Source organism: Lagenorhynchus albirostris, chromosome 7, assembly GCF_949774975.1.
Source record: "Lagenorhynchus albirostris chromosome 7, mLagAlb1.1, whole genome shotgun sequence".
Classification (NCBI taxonomy): Eukaryota; Metazoa; Chordata; class Mammalia; order Artiodactyla; family Delphinidae; genus Lagenorhynchus; species Lagenorhynchus albirostris.
In genome coordinates this window covers 87,797,367-87,817,917 of record NC_083101.1, presented here as the reverse complement: position 1 = coordinate 87,817,917, position 20,551 = coordinate 87,797,367, and the positions used below count along the sequence as shown (strand labels likewise).

The 20,551-nt window shown below is 40.9% G+C and overlaps 1 protein-coding gene and 1 long non-coding RNA gene across 5 annotated transcripts in view; one reads left to right on the top strand and one right to left on the bottom strand.

Annotated features, from left to right (window-relative positions):
- Positions 1 to 9,265, bottom strand: part of LOC132523788 (uncharacterized) — a 49,379-nt gene extending 40,114 nt beyond the window's left edge. The window contains exon 1 of the long non-coding RNA XR_009541648.1: positions 9,141 to 9,265. This is a non-coding gene — a long non-coding RNA (uncharacterized LOC132523788). The remainder of the gene's footprint in view (positions 1 to 9,140) is intronic.
- Positions 9,266 to 9,354: 89 nt separating this feature from the next.
- PRXL2C (peroxiredoxin like 2C) lies at positions 9,355 to 19,602 on the top strand. 4 transcript variants are annotated; one of them, XM_060155403.1, is made up of 7 exons: positions 9,355 to 9,654; positions 10,096 to 10,164; positions 11,062 to 11,115; positions 11,282 to 11,387; positions 15,674 to 15,805; positions 16,554 to 16,610; positions 19,100 to 19,229. In XM_060155403.1, the coding sequence occupies exons 1-6, from the start codon at positions 9,439 to 9,441 to the stop codon at positions 16,568 to 16,570; spliced, it is 594 nt and encodes a 197-aa protein (XP_060011386.1). In that variant the 5' UTR covers positions 9,355 to 9,438; the 3' UTR covers positions 16,571 to 16,610; positions 19,100 to 19,229. The 4 variants fall into 4 exon arrangements, with proteins under 4 accessions (XP_060011386.1, XP_060011385.1, XP_060011384.1 ...); XM_060155402.1 differs by lacking the exon at positions 16,554 to 16,610 and having other exon boundaries at positions 15,764 to 15,805; positions 19,100 to 19,602; XM_060155401.1 differs by lacking the exon at positions 16,554 to 16,610 and having other exon boundaries at positions 9,356 to 9,654; positions 19,100 to 19,602.
- Positions 19,603 to 20,551: the final 949 nt, after the last annotated feature.

Genomic DNA, 20,551 nt, shown 5'->3' with positions numbered 1-20,551 from the left:
TTCTGAGATAAGCCATATCTATGCCTTTCCTGCTATTTTGTTACATGCAACAATAAATTTCTCTTTTATTCTAAAAAATAAAAAGGAAATTAGGCAGTGAATTAAGGCATTACATGAAAAATAGAATTAGCCAACAAAAAAGCTCATACTAGAGTCAGAACCTACTTTGATTCTTAACTCTATTGTTTTCTCTCAGTTCATCTAGTTTTTCAGACAGAAGAGTTCACTGCACCTGGGACACAGTAGGTGCTCAATAAATGAGAGCTGTTTGAACAGATGAATGAGTAAACAATAGATGCATCATTATTTCTTTTCAGTGATTATTTTTTCAACAATCTAAACAAGTAGATTATAATTCAATCCGAAATTAGAATATGTTTCCTAAATCCAAGAGTCCCTGAATTTCAAATTGGTTCTCACACAACTGATAAAACATTGTTTCATCATCTGTTTACTAAATTCATAAAGAAAGACTCAATGTCCTGGACTGGTAAATTTTAAAGAAAGAGGGAAAATATTCTCTCTGATTGGTGTTCTTGTGTGGCTATAGAACATTTAAAATCTACCCATTGCAAATCAACAAGAATTTTATCTGCATGTTACTAAACAACAGTAGATACCACAAATGTACTTTATGAAACCACTTTGCAAGTAGAGCAAACTTGTTCCATTCATCAAGGGATGCTTGCTCTTATTTACTAAAAACTCAAAGAGGCATTCCGTTTGCAAAGCCTTTTGCTACAATTCAGCAAAGATATTAATCATTAAGATAAGTTACATATCTTGAGATCTTTCATCTTAAATACAAACCTACTGAATGAAGAGCCCAATGAAGAGCGATAACAAACAAATTACTTAAATGGAAAAAAATAATATAACAAACTACTAACTATATATAGGCAGTAACTAAGGGTGAAAAGATAACTCTAAAGAATATCCTAGGGCTGAGGAAGAGTGCTCAAGGAAGGAACAAACTTGTCAGGGGCTCCCTCCGCATGGCTAGAATTCAGTTTCTTCTAAGATGTGGATTTAGCCCATTGGATGATGGAGAAATTTGCTGGGTTTCCTAAGCCAAAGCTGGTCCATAGTCCAGGCAAGTGGGAAATACTCCTTCAGGCTGCAGGTGGGCAGAGACTACCAGATAGGCATGCAAAAGGAGCTGGGCATCAGGAGCCCACTGAGTGGTATTAAGCCTGGCATGTGTGGTGTCCACATCGGGAGAACAATAGGAACCAACCCTCCAGGGTGCAAGTGGACTGAGGCTGGCAGTTGGGTGAGCAGAGGGAGTCAGGGCATCAGGAGCCCATCTATGGGCAGTGCAGTGTGAGTCCTGGGGTGCACAGTGTTCACACTGTGTGGGCTGCAACAAGGTGGTCACTGGGCCTGGGCTGGGACTGCAGGCTCACCAAGGGATTACCCGCTCCTGGATGCCCAGTGAGACAGAGCATCACTGAAGTCCCCACACGTGCACCCCTGGTAATTGTGAATTTGGAGCAAAGTGTGGCAAACAGAAGCACATCAAAACAAGAAGAGAAGCCCTTTCTCCTGCAATGTCCCTCCAGCACCCCTGTTTTAAAACGTAGGTCTTATTATTATTCAGGTATGGTAAGGCCAAGTCAGGAGACAGCTGCCATTGAAAAGATAGTTTGTTACAGTTCCCAAGAGGAGAGAGCAGGCCATGCCACGTAAGGCCACACAGAAGCATCAGAGTCAGTCAGGAGGCAGAGGGAGTGAGGGGAAAACATGGGCAACAGCCTTTATTGTGGTTTTCATGGGAAGGAATGGGAGAGGTAGGGTAAACAGGCTTAGGATTGAGTAATTTTAGTGAGCTCCAGGGTGTAGGGCCTGCTCCTAGCTGTCTGATAACTGGCCCCGTTATAATTAGTGCAAGGGAACAGTGGCCCATCGTGTGAGAGCCCAATGAAAGAGTGGTATGGGCTCTGGATTGTTTAGTGTGCATCTGAAAGCTGTGCTTGCAGGCAGGGCTTTGCTGTCTCTAGGAACTGGCTTCTAGGCAGTCCCTCCAGGGTCAGCAAGGCCCCAAGTGTCAAACCATCAGAAATACATGGTTAATACAGCCCCCTACTGACAAAATGTGTTTACTGCAAAGGAGAAATGCTTATTACCATAGAGTAAGTAATGAAGGGTGGATTTGCAGCTGAGATGCATTCATTACTAACCAGCACAACTATACAGAGATTGATCATCCTGTTTGAAGATTTTCAACCAGTTGAGTTCAGCTCTGATTGTTTATTTATTTTTTATTTCATTTATTTTTGTCAGTGATAATATCATCTTTGGAAAATGGATCTCTCCTTGCTTTGTAGCCTGTAATGGTCATTTTGGCTTTTTCCCCAGTGTCTCTTTTATTCAAATAATCAATTTAAACTAATCATGGATATTTAAGTCTTTTGCCAGAGACTGGTCTAGGGAAGGGCACGTCTAAGCTATGTTGACCTGAAACAAATAGACTTCCAGATTTTTCTCCAGAAAAGGGGTTTATTCCAAATCAGTAGGGAATTGCAATTCTGGGTCTGCAACCATAGTGAGCTACATGCAAGTTCATCCACCGCTAGGGAAGAAGAATACTTTTATAGAGGGAAAAGGAAGTTGGGAGGGCTATAAGAAGCAAAGAGTCCATGGCTTTTCATTGGCTGAGTCCTTGCCAGGAAAGGAGTCTTTCTTACAAATGCAGGGCTTGGCTATTGCTGCAGAGCATGAGAGCGCCCCCTCCTGTTTTCCCAACTCTGTTTAACTCAGGTTGCTGTTTAATCATTTTTTATAGCAAATTTAGGTAAGCTAAACTAAAAGGAGAAGGTTGCTAGGGCTTCTGGGGATGAACATGTTCTATGTCTCTTCATCGCACCTGAACTAGAAAATGCAGCTCTGTTGCAACTGGGATGCATCGTGACCAGCCTGAGGGCAATGCCGATACAAAGGAGGATTGAACCAAGAGAACAGCTAGGAAGGAAGCCCTGATTTTACCACACCTAGAAACTGACTTGTCCCTGAATTTCCTGTTATGGTAGATAATAAATAGCCTTATGATGCAAAACAGTTTGAGCCAAGGTTTTCTGTCACTTGAAAAGAAAAATATCGTAACTGATACAAGTTCTCATTATACTTTATTCATACTTCTGCTCTATTACTTATTGCCCTTCATCACAACTATTTATTCTGAGTTTATCTTCCCAACTAGACTACTGTCTCCTTCCCTTGAGCTTGGCTTAATTATCTTAATCTTCCTAGTTTCTAACAATGCCTGACACAGGGAAGTTACTAAGTAAATATTTCTTGACTCTGTGACTGGTTCTGCCTGTTGCATCCTGATTTCAAGGATTTGGGCCGTTTATATGAAACATAGTCTGTATTCGTAAGCTTAAAGTGTAAAGGAAACTACAATACATTGCAATTAATGCTCCAAAAAACAAACACATTTGAGAGTAACCAAATGAAACATCCATACCAGAATAAGCCAATTCTGTGGTGATCATTTGTGGCTTTACTCATGCTTTCTTCCTGTCACTTGGACTCTAGAACATTTTTTTAAACTTTACTTTTGGAACTAATTTTAGAAATACAGATGAATCGCAAAATAGTACAGAGCTCCTATTTACCCTTTACTCACTTTCCGCTAATATTAACATCTTATATAGCTATAATACATTTGTTAAAACCAAAAAATTAACACTGGTACAACACAACTCACTAAAGTTCAGACTTTATCCAGAGTTCCCCAGTTTTTCCACTAATGTCCTCTTTCTGTTTCAGGATCCAATTCAGAATACCACACTGCATTTAGTTATCACGACTCCTTATCTCCCATCCGTGATGGTTTCTTGGTCTTTTATGACATTTAACACTTTTGAAGAGTATTGGTCAGGTATTTTGTAAAATGTCCCCAAAATTTTTTTTATCTAGAGCTTTTTCCATTTTTTTTCTTCTTTTCTGATGTCTGAAGCTTTCTAAAAATTCTTTTGTAGTAATAATAATGCCTTATTTTAGGATATTTTATGCTTTGCAGACCAACGTCACCACATTCCTTTGGTGATTCTCATCTCCACCTGGAGAAGTGACTCAGAAAGAACATTTCTCCCCATATATGGGAAAGCACTCATGGAAAGATGCTGTAAGGAGGAGGCTGAAAGCACCAAAGCACCTGTAGGAATGAAGCCTGTGAGACAGGCTGGGACTTGGGACCTGGGACCCTTTGCTGCAGTGCTTATGATCTCGGGTGGCCTCAGCCTGCAGCAGCTTGGAACAGGATTTCAGTTCCCAGCCACAGATTGAAGTCAGGTCGCAGCAGTGAGAGCGCTGAATCCTAGCCACTAGACCACCAGGGGAGAGTGACCAGTGACAAGGCCCTGGCCTGTCAGCTGTGTAGAAGTGAATTTCCACATAGAGTCAGAAAATAGTGAAACAAGTGTTATGAGGAAGAAAACCAGCACATATGTGTGGACAGACACACGGGCGGGCTCAGAGAGGGAGTCATGCCCTCCCGGTAGTTTGAATCACCTTTATGGGGCATTTCTTCCAGGTTTCCTTTGGCCAATCATCTTGCTTTGCCTGGTTCTGAGTCCGTATATGGTATATCTCAGGGTCCTCCCATGCGCACATCTCATAGCCACGATGGATTCTAGCGAAGAGGCCTATGGGTAGGTTGGCATCACTTGCTGTGGGGTGGTGCCACCTCCCTTTTGACCTCCGAGGAGCCTCTCTACGCATGTGTAGCCAGGGAGGTCTCCTTGACTTCGAGAATGAGGAATATGTGGTCTTTTATCTCTTATCTGGGCAGGGCTCAGCTCTTCTCCAGCTCCTCAACTTGGAGTAGCTGTCCACAGAGGACAAACTCCAGCTGCTCAGCCTGGGGCCCATCTATCTCCTGCCTCACTTACACCTGGACAAATATCTAGTCTAGTCCCAGCAACAGAATACAAAGAAACTATAAGGGACTAAAAATAACTGTGTATGCGCAGTTGGGGCAAAGTATGAACAACAAGATGCAAAAAACCCAAAAACCCAGCTGCCACTTCTGAGGTGTCAGGAGCAAAAGCAGGGTACTGTGCATGACCCCTGCACACAGCACCACCACGGGGGTGGCAGGCCACCCACACCACCCCTTTCACCTGACACACGGGTCCGCCCCTACCCTCACCCCATTTAAGGGATCATTTTGCCCCAGCTCAGGGAGCATGTTACTTGTTTTCACTCCCTCGTGCTGCAGCACCAGTCCCAATAAAGCCTTGTCTGAATTTCTTGTCTGGCCTCTTATCAATTTCTATTGATTAAAGAGTCCAAGAACCCAGGTCGGTAACACCTGGACATGAGGTCAGTGAACTGGACCAGGCCTGAAGGGAGCTGGGCTTGAACTTGTGAGTTACCCTAAGAGGGTCAGATTCCTTACCTCCATGGGCGTAAGTGGTTTATAAAATGTCTTCCAGTACTAAAATCCTCTATTATCTGTGTATTTCATTTCTCCTGCTAATATTGCACTCTATTGACACTAATCCTTAACAGCTAATAATAAAACCCAAAAGTTGCCTTTCAGAGATAGCATTCTACTGTACTTTCTTCTTTCTTAGACAAAGGGAGCAAAGTGAAACCTTGCTCTCTGGGCAAGGCTCTCTTCAAAAGGCTGATAGGGTATATTGGCAACAACTTATCCCTTTAGCCTAAGTTACTTCTCAATGAATTAACCTCTTGGGAGACACATACCTTGTTTCAGAAAACCAAGGTTCATTAGTGACAGTAGCGGACATGAATTCACCAGGAATGTATTATTTTCAGACTGAAGTACAGCTGCAGAACTCAGCCAGGTGTGTGGGTGATAATGGCATACCAGAAACATAGTGGAGGAGAACAAAATGAAAAATGAAAGGCTCGGGAGTGGGGAGGAGGGTACAGGGAGAAGTACAAGAGCATAAGGACAAGCAAAAAGAAGTTTATCCATTTATGAGTATTTATTGGGTACTCTCTATGTTCCAAGCTCTGTGATAGATGCTGGAGATATGCAGAACAAAATGGACATGGACTTGTTTTCGGGGAGTTTATACTCAAGAAATGGACAAGAAGGGCAAGGGAGGGATAAATTAAGAGTTTGGGATTAGCAGATACAAATTACTATATATAAAATAAATAAACAACAAGGTCCTACTGTATACCACAGGAAACTATATTCAATATCCTGTAATAAACCATAATGGAAAAGAATATGAAAAAATATATATACATATATATGTATATATATATGTATAACTGTATAACTGAATCACTTTGCTGTATACTAACACAACATTGTAAATGTAACTAAACTAACACAACATTGTAAATCAACTATACTTCAATAAAAAAAGAAATGGACAAAAACCAAATAATTATTTAATCATAACTGTAACAAATGTTTTTTTAAAAAAAAGTGTGCAGTGTACCAAATAACCGGAAGTTAGGAGGTCAGGAAAATTTGGTAAGTTGGAATATTTGATGGTCTGGAATATATGATGTACCAAGTAACATATTCCCAGGTTCAACCAGGAAGTTTTGGGGAGCTTTGACCAGTTATTGGTCACAGTGTGAAGACAGTGTGGTTAGAGTCAGTGGTTAGCATCTAAACCAAGGAAACCTGGGCATCTACTGTCAGGTGAGGCTCACCTCTGGAATAATCTGAATGAAATAGAGTTGGCTGGGTGTTAGGTTGATGGGTTTCTGTGGGCTGGCAAGCCTGCAGTTGCATACATCCTCTGAGCTCTGCCCTGTTTCAGACAGTGGGGAACACCATTTCTGTAAGGCCCTGTGACTACCTTGCTCCCATTCATACTCGATCCACGCCAGATGGTGAAAGGTCTCTTAGCGCCACCCTATCTTGCACATTCCATGCATTCACCAATCAGACAATATTCAGGGAGGCCTACAATGTGTCAGGCCTTGCGCCAGTCTGCGAAGATATTACAGTGCTGCAGAAGGCAAGGAGCTTACTGCCTGATTCAAAGCTTTCCAAACTTTCTTGGTTCACAGTAGTTTATTTCTTAGTGTCAGCAGTTTATTCACAACACCCTTAGGCCAAAAGAAATTCCTATCAATTTCTTTTATTTGGAAGTTAGATCCAAACAACTTAATAAGTATTTATGTCTGAACAACTTAGTAGCTATTTGAAGATACAACTATAAATTAAAAGAAAAAGTAATATTTTTATTTCATCCCAGAGTGTGCCTGCCTGTTGGACACTGCACAACTTCTCCAATCTTGGAATCAGACTGGACGTCCCCAACCTCATTCCCTAAACACATTGATTTTTGTGCGGTTTTAGGTTTTTTTATAATTTTTAAATTTTTTTATTTATTTTTGGCTGCATTGGGTCTTCGTGGCTGAGCGTGGGCTTTCTCTAGTTGTGGTGAGCGGGGGCTACTCTTCGTTGTGGTGCTTGGGCTTCTCACTGCGGTGGCTCCTCTTGTTGCAGAGCACGGGCTCTAGGCACGCGGGCTTCAGTAGTTGTGGCACGTGGGCTTCAGGAATTGTGGCTCACGGGCTCTGGAGCGCAGGCTCAGTAGTTGTGGCGCACGGGCTTAGTTGCTCCGCGGCATGTGGGATCTTCCCAGACCAGGGATCGAACCTGTGTCCCCTGCACTGGCAGGCAGATTCTTATTCACTGCACCACCAGGGAAGCCTGTGCAGTTCCAGCTTTTTATCACAACTGTTAGAAACCCAACTTGGCAAAGATATGACATTATTCAAAGAAATACAGTGGAAAAGAAATGTAGTCTAATGTGAAATCGTGAACTATCTCCACTCACAAGCAGGATGTCAGGAGGATAACCTCTGCTTCCCTCAAGTATTTAAAATATCCTGCTGTGCCCCTGAGAGTGCATCTGTGGCACTGGTGGAACATGACTTAGAAACAGGTCTATGATTAGAAATGTCCAAACCCACAGCACAGTTTCTCAAACTGGGAGCACTTAAATGTGTGTTCAATAATGTATGTCTTCACACAACTGAAAGCCAGAGGATTCAGGATCAGTCTCTCCTGCACTTTGTGGCAGAGTGAAATTGGTCACTTTTACCTCACTAGCACTCTGCCCTTGATAAGTGTGATCCTGAAGGGGTTCCACTGGACAAATACCATAAATAGAGGATCGTATTTTCTGAACCACAAATCCAGAAACAAGGGTGGGTGAACTTATAAAGACAAAGAACCTGAATGTTGTCTGGTTCTGCCCTGGAAGACTTGGACATATGGTCACCATCTATGAGAAACCCCAGTGCAAGACCAACCTCCAAGTCCAGGACCAGCTGACTCTCACAGAGCCTGCAGAAATTCCTAAATTCCTCTATGCCTGCTTGCCTGCAGCCTGCCCCAGGAGAAATTAAGGTAGAACAGAGCCATTTAACTCCATCTTCCTCATCCCTCTCAATCCATCATTTACACACACACACACACACACACACACAGAGTTATATCACTTGAGGGGCCTGGTAAACAGCTTTAGCAAGAAAAGTCTGAAGAAAGGACATGAACTCCTGAAACACCCTAGCACATTTATAAATAGATTTATTATACCTGCTCTTAAAAAATATAACTGAGGGAATTTTCTCAAGTGATAGCGATGGTCCATATTTTTATAGGATTGTGGATAACGGGTGGATAATCAGGCAAAACTCACCTAACTGTGGACAGATGCACAGATTCTGACAGAGTAAAATAGAATCTAGGTGGTGGATATAGGAGTGTTCCCTGTAAAATTCTTTCAACTTTTTGGGCATGTTTTAAAATTTCCATGATAAAATTTTGGCAAATTTTTAAATTTAAAAATTTAATTAAAAAATAAAATTTAACTCCACTTAAGATTTGTACATTACACTGTATGTTAATGATACCTGCAAAAAAACAAAAAAAGCACGAGAACTGAGGAGGGAGTGGGTTAAAAACAGACTAGAAGGTAAAACAAATCTATCGGATCATAAATATGGATGTGCTTGGTAACGGGTTCTCTTGAACAGATAAGAACTAACTTTGACCCAGGCGGCTACGGGGAGCAGGGGTTGCTTTCTTCCTAATTAACTCCTTTCTCGGCTTGGATCTCTCTGTCTCTCTCTCTACCTCCCTACCATGAATGGCTGAGTCAGAAAACGCGACAGCGGTTCCGTACCTTTCCGGAGCTTCGGAACCACCGGAGATGCAAAGACTTGGCGAATCCTAACCTGGAAGACATGTGCGCCCCGGATCGACCCCGCGCGCCTCACTCTCGCCGGGCGCCACAGCGGGTCTGCACCTCAAGCAACTCCGCGCCGTGCGCCCCGCCCCGCCGTGCGCCCCGCCCCACCGTGCGCCCCGCCCCACCGTGCGCCCCGCCCCGCCAGTACGGCCCGCTCCTTACGCCCAGCTTGGGTAGCGACCCGGCCCACCAAAGATTCTGACCCCCACCCTCGCGAACCAAGGGCCCGCGGATGCAGGGCGCGATGGCCGCCCCATCCGTGGTCCCGGTCACGCGGCAGATCAGCGGCCGCGCTGCCCCAGCCGCAGTCCCAGACCCGAGCGGCCCCGAGAGCGGGCAGTCCCTGGCCGCCGCCGTGGCCGACCTGCCGGTGCTGGACGCCTCCGGGAGGCGGGTGCTGTTCGGCGCGCTGTTCCGGGAGCGCCGGGCTGTAGTGGTCTTCGTGCGGGTGAGCGCGGGGTGCGGGACGATCCGGAGCAGGTACCTCACCCGCAGGCTGGGACGAAGGTTGCTTCCACGGCCTACGCTGAAGGGTGGTTACATCGGGCCCCTGGACGGGTCCAGGGCCCGAGAGCGGAGCCCGCCGGGCCTGGCCCTTCCCGTGTTCATCCACTAGAAGCTTCCGGAATGCGAACTGCTCCTCTCGCTTCCTTGAACGGGAATGGAAAAGCAGCCCGCCAAGCGAAGGCCATTTTCTCAACGAGCGAAGAGGCCTAGCACAGACTGGGTGCGGCCTAATTTCAATGCATATTTGGGCGCCCCGACACCTCTTTCTACCCGTCTTGGGTGTTGTGTTAATTAGCATCACGCATAATGAAGTACTTGGCCCTTTCTGACCCCGGGGGTGTTAGTTGCTAACTTGTCCTTTTTGCCCGTATTGGGATTTCAGCATTTCCTGTGTTACATCTGCAAGGAATATGTAGAAGATCTGGCCAAAATCCCCAAGAGTTTCTTACAAGTAAGTTTCCTGAGAGTGAGCAGCAGCGAGCCCCGCTTCAGGGCGGCCTGGTGAAAATCACCTGCCGTTTATAAGGAGTGCAACGGGATGAGGTGCGCAATGCACCACCTCTCCAGCGCAGACACTCACAAACCCAGATTCTCACCATCCCACACATCTCTCCAACACCTCCAAAAAGGGGAGGCACGCGTTAGAAGTCTATTTCTGGCCTGTTCATTATTGCCTGGTTATAAACATACTAACCATAATAATAATTTTGATGTTACCTAATAACCTGCCTGTTCTCAAATGTTGATTGATAATGACCAAAAACAGAAATGCTAAAAATATTTCCTTCCCTTTATTTTTGTAATAAAGATACTCCAAATAGTTGTTCGTTATAGGAAAATACTAATATATTTTAAAGGTGAAAATTTGTATTGTTAATGGAATGCATGTTCCACATTGGTCTGACAGCCACATACAGGTGTGTTTCTTCAGGCATATAGAGGTTTGTCCCCAGCTGAGCTTTTGAGTGAACGCATTGGGTAGATTTTGTAAAACTAAGATCTATTTTCAGCAGACCTTATCAATTGAGATGTGAAAGAATAAAATTGTCTGATTAAATAACCCTACTTTAATAGTTTTTATTCTTGTTTAATGTATGCCTTTGGGGGAAGTGTAGAGAACTACTGACTATATTGTTTTGAAATTCTTACTTAGCAAAAGAATTATCTGAATTAATTGAACATTTTAGCATACATCTCTTTGCTTTGACTCACACAATTTTGCTATTTATACCATTCTTCTAGAAGCCTATAGGTGGCATTAGAATGGAACAAAAGAGTTGGATTAGGGGAAGTTGTATGAAACATGTGATTTCCAATAATATGTACATGTCTTTTTTCTCTCCTAAAGGAAGCAAATGTCACTCTTATAGTGATTGGACAGTCATCCTACCATCATATTGAGGTAAATATATAGCAAATTGAGACTAACAGGTTAAATCTCTTTCAGACGTAAAAATTATATTATTTGAATCACTAAATGTAGGCCAAATTTGCTAAAATTAAGTCAGATTATCACTATTTTTCTCCCATTTCTTTTTATTAAAATTCCAACTGTATTCTTTTTTCAGCCTTTCTGTAAACTGACTGGGTATTCTCATGAAATCTATGTTGATCCTGAGAGAGAAATTTATAAAAGATTGGGAATGAAAAGAGGTGAAGAAATTGCCTCCTCAGGTAAGACATGATATGTCTCAAGTAGAAAACACTAATGGTGTATTTCACATTTCACATATGCATATATATGCATAGGGGAACAAATGGTAAATTCATAAATCAGCCTGCTTTTTATGATTCTAGTAAGTGATCCAGATTCATGAGACTCTAAAAGATTCATTTCCTATATGTAATGACATGGAAGGCTGTTGGCGAAGTACTAAATGAATGAAAAATGCAAGTTGCAGAGCAGTGTTTTTAGTATGATTCCATTTTTGTAAAAATAAAAACCATTTTCATAAAGATCTATACTATATATGTGTGAAATGAAAAATGTTTTAAAAGATATTGCAATGATTACCCCAAGGCATGGGAATGAGAAAAATGGCTTTTGAATTTTTTACAATAAGTACATTTTACTTTTGTAATTACAAGAAAAATAATATTGCTTAAGTTAATATATTTTCATACCTCAACACCATGGCTTTGAATGCTCTATGTTCTTTAATAGATGAAATATTAGTTTTCATTTAAAGCCCAGCTCAAAGGGGCTCTTAATAGCTCTTCAAGCAGAAGCAATTGCTTCCTTCATTGTATTTTAATAGCGCCTTGTACTCGATTATATACTCTATAATTGCACTTAAGGTGGTGGGTAGTATAGTTAGTTGAAAAGTTTGATGTTTTATTCATCTTTATATGGTCCATATTCCCTGCCCTTACACAATTCTTTACAATTAAGTGTATAATAAGCTTTAGGTGAACTATTTATGTATATTTTAGGTAGAAAGACCTTGGCTTCTGAAATACCAAATAAGAGAACTCAACTTGAACTCAAATCACTTATTCTCAACAAATGCTGAGAATGACACCCATGGCACCCACTGTGTTGGATGTTCCTGGGAGGACTGTGATAAAAGACACAGCCCCTGCCAACCCAATGCTCATAATCTACTCTGGAAGACAGAAGCAAACAGTCAACTATATTACAGGTTAGGGCTCATAAAAGAGGAGAGCATGTACTGGCAATACCTATAATGCAGAAATGCCTAAACACCAGAAATGCACAGGGAGAGAAGAATCTGGGAAGGCTTCTTAGAGGCGGTATTGTCTAAGCTCATTCTTTAAGGAGTTAGCTGGGTGAAGTGAGGCTGGGAATGGTGCAGCTGACAGAAAGTAGCACGCACAAAAGCACACAGGTATGAAAAAATGAGACTGTTGGAGAATTGCAGTTCCCTGTGTCTGGCCAGAGTCTAGGAGCCAGTTGGGGGATTGTGTGAGCCAGGGGACTGAGTCTGGGAACATGCCAAGGAGTTTGGATTTGTTCTGGAGGCAGTGGGGGAGTCATAAAAGAATTATATTTGAGTGGAGAAGTGATACAGTCTTGTTGCCAGGTGGAGGAGCAATTGGAATGTTCCAAACGGGAGTCGTTGATATTCTTGACAAGTTTTTAGTAATAGTCTAGAAAGAAATGACACGGCCTGAAGTAGGGATGCAGAGGGACAGATCACAGAGCTACTTATGAGGTAGAGTTGACAGGATCCCTTTACTGAAGTTTTTAAAGAAAGCAACCTAAACTTTATTAAAACCAATGATGAGGTAGCATAAATACAGAATTTGCTCTTTTTTTCCCCTCTCTTTTTAGTATAGGAAATTGCAACAGTACAGATTGTGAACCTTTGTCTTTGGTAGACTGTTTTCCTGTGCTATAGCAGAGTCTCAGCATGTGTAAGGTCTGTTTGTCATTTAGCCACCTTAGATATAAACTGTGGGTTTCACTTTAGTAACACCTCACCATTCATTGCCTCAATAAAGATGTGGAATTGCAAAGAAAACAGTTGCTTGTGATTATAAGAGAGAGTATATTTAAATCATTTAAACTCCTTCGATCTGTGTTAAAGTACTGTATTTCCAAACAGAAAACATTAGGTTCTCACAAAATAATTTTTTAAAGTTCCTGCCTGAAAAAGCACAGATCTCAGAATCAGTTTCAGAATAATCCTACTTGAAAATTATGACACTGAAAATAAAATATAATAATTTAAAGTTAATGGGACAGTTTATAAAGACAAAGTGTAAGAAAATAAAGCCACTAAATTCAAGGGAGTAATGGGTTTACCCAGTATTTCATTTGCCTTACCATAAGCCAATTTACGGTGTTAAATCTACAATGATTACTGTAGACAGCACATAAGCACAATGCAGAAAACATGCCTCTTATAACACTTACTTAATCTAATGTTTCAAGTTAAAATTCTGGTCTTGAGTCCAAGAATCAAACTAAGCGAAAAAAATGAAAAACAAGAGTTTTACACATAACTAAATTCGTACTAGCAAAATTAGATTGTGCTTTACAGCAAAGATTGTGAAATTCTAGGTTGTGAAATCTTCTTCAATTGAATTTCTAAAATTTCAGAAGTTAAATGACCCTTCTTCAGACATGAGGAGATAGTTTGGATTTAGGAACATCTATTTTAAGTGTAAAATCCTAAAAAACAGTAAACTTTAGTCCTTTACCCATGTCTCTAAGCTAATGAGCCTGTATTTGTTTCTTGGTGAGATGAATGTCCATCCTAATATAAACATGAAAGAAATAGAAAAGTTGGAGAGATGAAGGAAATAATAGGTATCTGGAAATATTAAGAAATTGGGCAGGTCAAAGGCAGCATAATCATCAAAATAAAAAGCAAAAAGCACTAGTAGGAACCGACTGCAGGGTTGAGGGTTGAGCTCTGTGCTGTGACCCGGCAGGAGAAGATGAAGGGGACTGGTAACTGCTATACACTGGTGGACATGCACCCGGAGGGGCAGACGGTGGGCGAGAGGCCCTGGACCATGGTGTCTTGCTGCTCAACCAGTCATTCTCTGGCCTCAGAACTGGTGGAGTCCAAAATTTAAAAAAACTAAAAAGACATAAAAGGCAGGGATAGGAAAAAGATAAGTTACAAGAAAGGTAGAGACTGAGCTTCTTTACTCAAAGGGAGTGGAGGACTTCCCCGGTCGCGCAGTGGTTAAGAATCCGCCTGCCAATGCAGGGGACGCGGGTTCGAGCCCTTGTCCGGGAAGATCCCACATGCCGCGGAGCAACTAAGCCCATGCACCACAAATACTGAGCCTGCGCTCTAGAGCCCATGAGCCACAACTTCTGAAACCATGTGTTGCAACTACTGAAGCAACAAGAGAAACCACTGCAATGAGAAGCCCGTGCACCACAACAAAGAGTAGCCCCCACTAGCAGCAACTAGAGAAAGCCTGCGCGCAGCAACAAAGACCCAACCCAGCCAAAAATAAATAAATAAATAAAATATTAAATTACTTTTAAAAGAAAAGGGGGTGGGGGAGTGGAAGTGAAGTATCAGTTACTGTGAGAAAGGAAATAGAAAAACTGACAGCCAAGCAAAGATGGAGTGGTAGCTATAGTTGCTATTGTTACAGCTAAACCGCAAAGTCTCAGTAGCATAACGTGGGAGAAGGTTCTTTTTCTTTCACATTTCAAGAAGGGTATATCTATTGCGTGCTTGTCCAAGCAGCAATTCGGGGACACAGTAGGAAAGACTCAGGCCCTTTCTATCTTGTGGCTCTGCCATCGTCAATCCACACTTCGAAGGATGTAGAAGAAACATGGAGAATCACTCCCTGAGAGCTTTTTAAGAGGTGCCCTGGAAGTGGCACACATCATTTTACTCATTGGTTAGAGTGTAGTCACATAGCTGTACCAAACTCCAGGAAATGTTTAGCTGTGGTCCCAGAAAGAGGAAACGGGTTTTGACAAGCGTATAACAGTCTGTGCCACAATGTCTCCTGAAGAGGAATGTAGTTATCTATTAGTTGGTAAGAGACTAAACAAAACACAAATGGGGAATTAAAAAGGAAAGCACTACCAGTTTGACAAGTCTGTAGCTGACATTTTTCTGTGGGAGAAAATGATCTGGGTCTGTCATCAGTTCTTCCTTTAAAGCAGTAGTTCTCAACTGGGAACAATTTTGACTCCTCCCCCCAGGGGACATTTGGCATTGTCTGGAGACATTTTCAGTTGTCACAGCTTGGCGAATGGCGGCTGCTACGGCATCTAGCAGGTACAGAGAGCAAGGATGATGGTAATCACCCCACATTGCACAGGACAAAGAATTATCTGGTCTAAAACATCAGTGGTGAAAGGCTGAGAACTGTTCTTTGAAGGAAGAAAAAAAGACAAGTCAAAAGTAAGATGACACATAAGAAAGAGACTGTTTTGTAGAAATACTAACATTATCTTAATATCTAATCAAATATAAAATGACAACTTCTAAAGACAGTTCTTAATATTTCAGGACAGAGCCCCCATATAAAATCAAATATACTCTCAGGAAGCATTCGGAGCCTGTGGCGGGCAGTGACTGGCCCTCTTTTTGATTTTCAAGGAGATCCAGCTCAGCAAGGTGGAACACTCATTTTAGGTCCAGGTAAGCATCAAAGCCCAGCTTCAGCAGTACACTTTTCGTGCTTTTTAGAAGTCCAAAGGCCATCCACTTTCTTCATAAAATAGCCACCATGTAAAGACGGGCAACTGGACATGCTAACAGTCAGGGTGCTGTGCTTTCATAGGGGTCATCGTTTGTTTTCAAATGCTCCTGTGTATTTTTGATGTTTGTTTACTGGATGTGATGTGGCCATGATTCTGTACCTGAGTGATTCCAGGTATTTGGGATAGAAGAAATCAGCAGTGGTTTGGTGACTTGTATGTGGCTATAACACTCTTTAAAAATTTCAGTGGAGGTGGACATTTTCAAATGGGAGAAAACCATCAAGAACTTTTTTTTTTATCAATAGAAGAATCAAATCTAGTTATTTATATCTAACGAAACTAGCAGACTTGCCCTATGTCAGAAAGCAAGTCAAGGGGAATTCCCTGGCAGTCCAGTGGTTCGGACTCAGTGCTTCCACTGCAGGGGCCATGGGTTTGATCGTGGTCAAGGAATTAAGATCCTGCATGCTGAGCAGCATGGTCAAAAAAAAGGAAGCAAGTCAATCCCAGGGGCAGCTTATTCAGTAACAGTTACTCTAAGCTGCATCCTTTAAATAGCTTTCTTTTTTTATTTAATTTAATTTTTATTCTATATTGGAGTATAGTTGATTTACAATGTTGTGTTAGTTTCAGGTGTACAGCAAAGTGATTCAATTATACTTATAGGTATATCCATTCTTTTTCAGATTCTTTTCCCATATAGGTTATTACAGAATATTGAGTAGCGTTCCCTGTGCTATACAGTAGGTCCTTGCTGATTATCTATTTTATATATAGTAGTGTGTATATGTTAATCCCAAACTCCTAATTTATCCCTCCCCCCCACCTTTCCCCTTTGGTAAGTTTGTTTTTGAAGTCTATGAGTCTGTTTCTGTTTTGTAAATAAGTTCATTTGTATATTTTTTAGATTCCACATATAAGTAATATCATATGATATTTGTCTTTCTTTGTCTGACTTACTTCATTTAGTATGATAATTCCTAGGTCCATCCATGTAGCTGCAAATGGCATTATTTCATTCATTTTTGTGGCTGAGTAATATCCCATTGTATAAATGTACCACATCTTCTTTATCCATTCATCTGTCCATGGACATTTAGGTTGCTTCCATGTCCTGGCTATTGTAAATAGTTCTGTAATGAACATTGGGGTGCATGTATCTTTTTGAATTATGGATTTCTCTGGATATATGAACAGGGGTGGGATTGCTGGATCATAAGGTGGTTCTGTATTTAGTTTTTTAAGGAACCTCCATACTGTTCTCCATAGTGGTTGTACCAATTTATATTCCCACCAACAGTGTAGGAGGGTTCCCTTTTCTCCACAGCCTCTCCAGCATTTATTGTTTGTAGACTTTTTGATGATGGCCATTCTGACTGGTGTGAGGTGATAACTTCATTGTAGTTTTGATTTGCATTTCTCTAATAATTAGCAATGTTGAGCATCTTTTTGTGTGCTTTTTGGGCATCTGTATGTCTTCTTTGGAGAAATGTCTATTTAGATCTTCTGCCCATTTTTTTATTGGGTTGTTTTTTTGATATCGAGCTGCATGAGCTGTTTGTATATTTTGGAGATTAATCCCTTGTGGGTTGCTTTGTTTGGACATATTTTCTCCCTTTCTGTGGGTTGTCTTTTCATTTTGTTTATGGTTTCCTTTGCTGTGCAAAATCTTTTAAGTTTAATTAGGTCCCATTAGTTTATTTTTATTTTCATTACTCTAGGAGGTGGATTCAAAAGATATTGCTGTGATTTATGTCAAAGAATGTTCTGCCTGTGTTTTCCTCTAGGAGTTTTATAGTATCCAGTCTTACTTTTAGGTCTTTAATCCATTTTGAGTTTACTTTCGTATATGGTGTTAGAAAATGTTTTAATTTCATTCTTTTATATGTGGCTGTCCATTTTTCCCAGCACCCCTTATTGAAGAAACTGCCTTTTCTCCATTGTATATTCTTGCCTCCTTTGTGGTAGATTAATTGACCATAGGTGCATGGGTTTATTTCTGGGCTGTCTACCCTGTTCCATTGATCTATAAATAGTTTTACTGATCAATTTGTACCACCTGAAATTCCTTTGGCTTCCCTCTACAAAACGGTTGGGCATTGGATCTCTACCATGTTCAAGTATTGCAGTCAGGAACAAACACCCAAAAAGCCTAAATCACTGTGTTGTAAACTGATTTTTCTTGGTTCTTCTTCATGTTTAAAACTGTTCATATTAGTGAGCGTAGCTTCTACAGGTTATAAAATTAACATTTACTTTAATAAATTCCAGATGTCTATAAGGAAGTCTTTAGAAGGAGGATTTTGACCAACTATCATAACTTTTTTGGTTTTTTACAGCTGGAACACTATAGCTAGCTAAAATCTTTCATTTTATTTAATCTCCCTTTCCCTCTCTCTCATGAATTTACACTAGTTAGACTAGCCAAAAAAAAAAAAAAGAATCAAAGTAAACAGAACACAGACTATAAATTACGACTATTTGGGCTTCCCTGGTGGCGCAGTGGTTGAGAGTCCGCCTGCCGATGCAGGCGACGCAGGTTCGTGCCCCGGTCCGGGAGGATCCCACATGCCGCGGAGCGACTGGGCCCATGGGCCATGGCCGCTGAGCCTGCGCGTCTGGAGCGTGTGCTCCGCAACGGGAGAGGCCACAGCAGTGGGAGGCCCGCGTACCGCAAAAAAAAAAAATTACAACAATTTTATTTGAGCAGATAAAAGAATTGGGAACATCAAAGTGTATTGTAACTGATTGTCTTAATGCCCTTATTTTTTTCAGCCTCTTTTGGTCTATGGTTATAATGTAGATAGCCTATTAAACCAGTATTTGGGAGTGAATTTTTTAAGGAAGTGATTTATTCTATTATTACATTTAAGAAACAGATGATTTTCCAGCTTGATATTTATGCTAATTCCATATTCTTCCTGTTTGACAGGATATTTTATTTAATTACATTTAATAAAACCTAACAGACGGTTATAATTTAAGAATCTTTCCCCTTGGATCTCATAAAACATTACGTATTAGCCTTATTTAACAATAATTTTTGTCATGCTTTATTACCTTAATTAAAAATTATTATGTCATTATATAGAGAATATTATGTACTCTAGGTAAATAATGTTTTCTTTTGGACTAATTTAAAGTTAAAATGCTTCCTTGATTCTAGTAAGCAATAAATCTAATGAATAGCACTGCATGTCAACCTTTACCTTTTATTCTTATTCTCTTCTAGGTAACAACATCCATTTTATACACTGTGATAGGAATAGGTTGGATCACAAGCCCATCAACTCTGTTTTACAGCTTGTAGGAGTTCAGCACGTGGACTTTACAAGCAGACCTTCAGTTATCCATGTGTGACATTACAGACTCTGTCGCTTTCAAATGGACCTTGGGATATGACCTGGATTGTGGGAATGTAGTATACTTGTGCAGTGCCTAACTTGTTGGCTCTTCCCAGCCTTTGAGGAGTTATGAAACCATAAAGAGACCGTGTACCACCAGTTGAATAGCATGCTGAGAGGCATTAGTTGTCAAAAATGTGATATATATTTATAATTTTATAGCTTTTGAAGTTTTATTTTCTATAAAAATTTTTGTAAAAAAATTATTTTATTTTTGTAAAATAAAACTTTAAAAGCTATAAAATTATAAATACCATTCTTTATTTTACATTATGATATATCCATTCAATGAAGGTTTTTTTGGCCATTAAAATCATAAATTCTTTTTTTTTTTTTTTTTTTTTTGCGGTACGCGGGCCTCTCACTGTCATGGCCTCTCCTGTTGCGGAGCACAGGCCCCGGACGCGCAGGCTCAGCGGCCATGGCTCACGGGCCCAGCCGCTCCGCGGCATGTGGGATCTTCCCGGACGGGGGCATGAACCCATGTCCCCTGCACCGGCAGGCGGACTCTCAACCACTGCGCCACCAGGGAAGCCCTAAAATCATAAATTCTTATAAAGAACATATAAGGAGAAAGGGAAGCAACCCAAGACCATTTTATCCATTGAGAAAAGCAGGATCTCAAATTCTGTAAACAGTATAATCACATTTTTGTATGTATATGTTTATATTTTTGTATGCTTAGAAAGAAAGACAGGAAGTAAACACACCAGAGTATCACCAGTTAAGTGTCTCTAGGTGGTAGGATTACAAGTATTTTTATTTTCTTTTCCATACATTTTTATATTTCCCAACTATTCTATAATGAACATGATTCATTTTTTTGGCAAGGAAAAGGTCTTTAAAATTATACGAAGAATATATCCCTACGTAGCAAGTTCCACAAAGGTACAATTATATAGGCTGCAGTCCACAAGTTTCTATCCTGATTGCTTTACTCAGAGGAAATACAGCAGATCGAACCTTCACAGAGCCTGTGTTCACAGCATCTTGACCACACACCTACCGTCCATTTCACTAGGATTTTGTTTGGGGCAACAGGGGCGGGGGTTGCTGGTAAAAGGAGAAAAATATGTTTTAGATATTTAAGATACGTATAATCAGTATGCTTTCTGAAAGGAAATTTTAAGAATTGTTTAAACTAAAAACCAAAAAAACTGTAATTTAAATGTACACTGTGGTTTGGTTGTATATTCCTGGACAGTTTCTATTTCTCACCTCCAAGTTTCTTTTATTTAGTAGACTATTGTCATCTTTTATTTTTCTGGAATCATATGTTT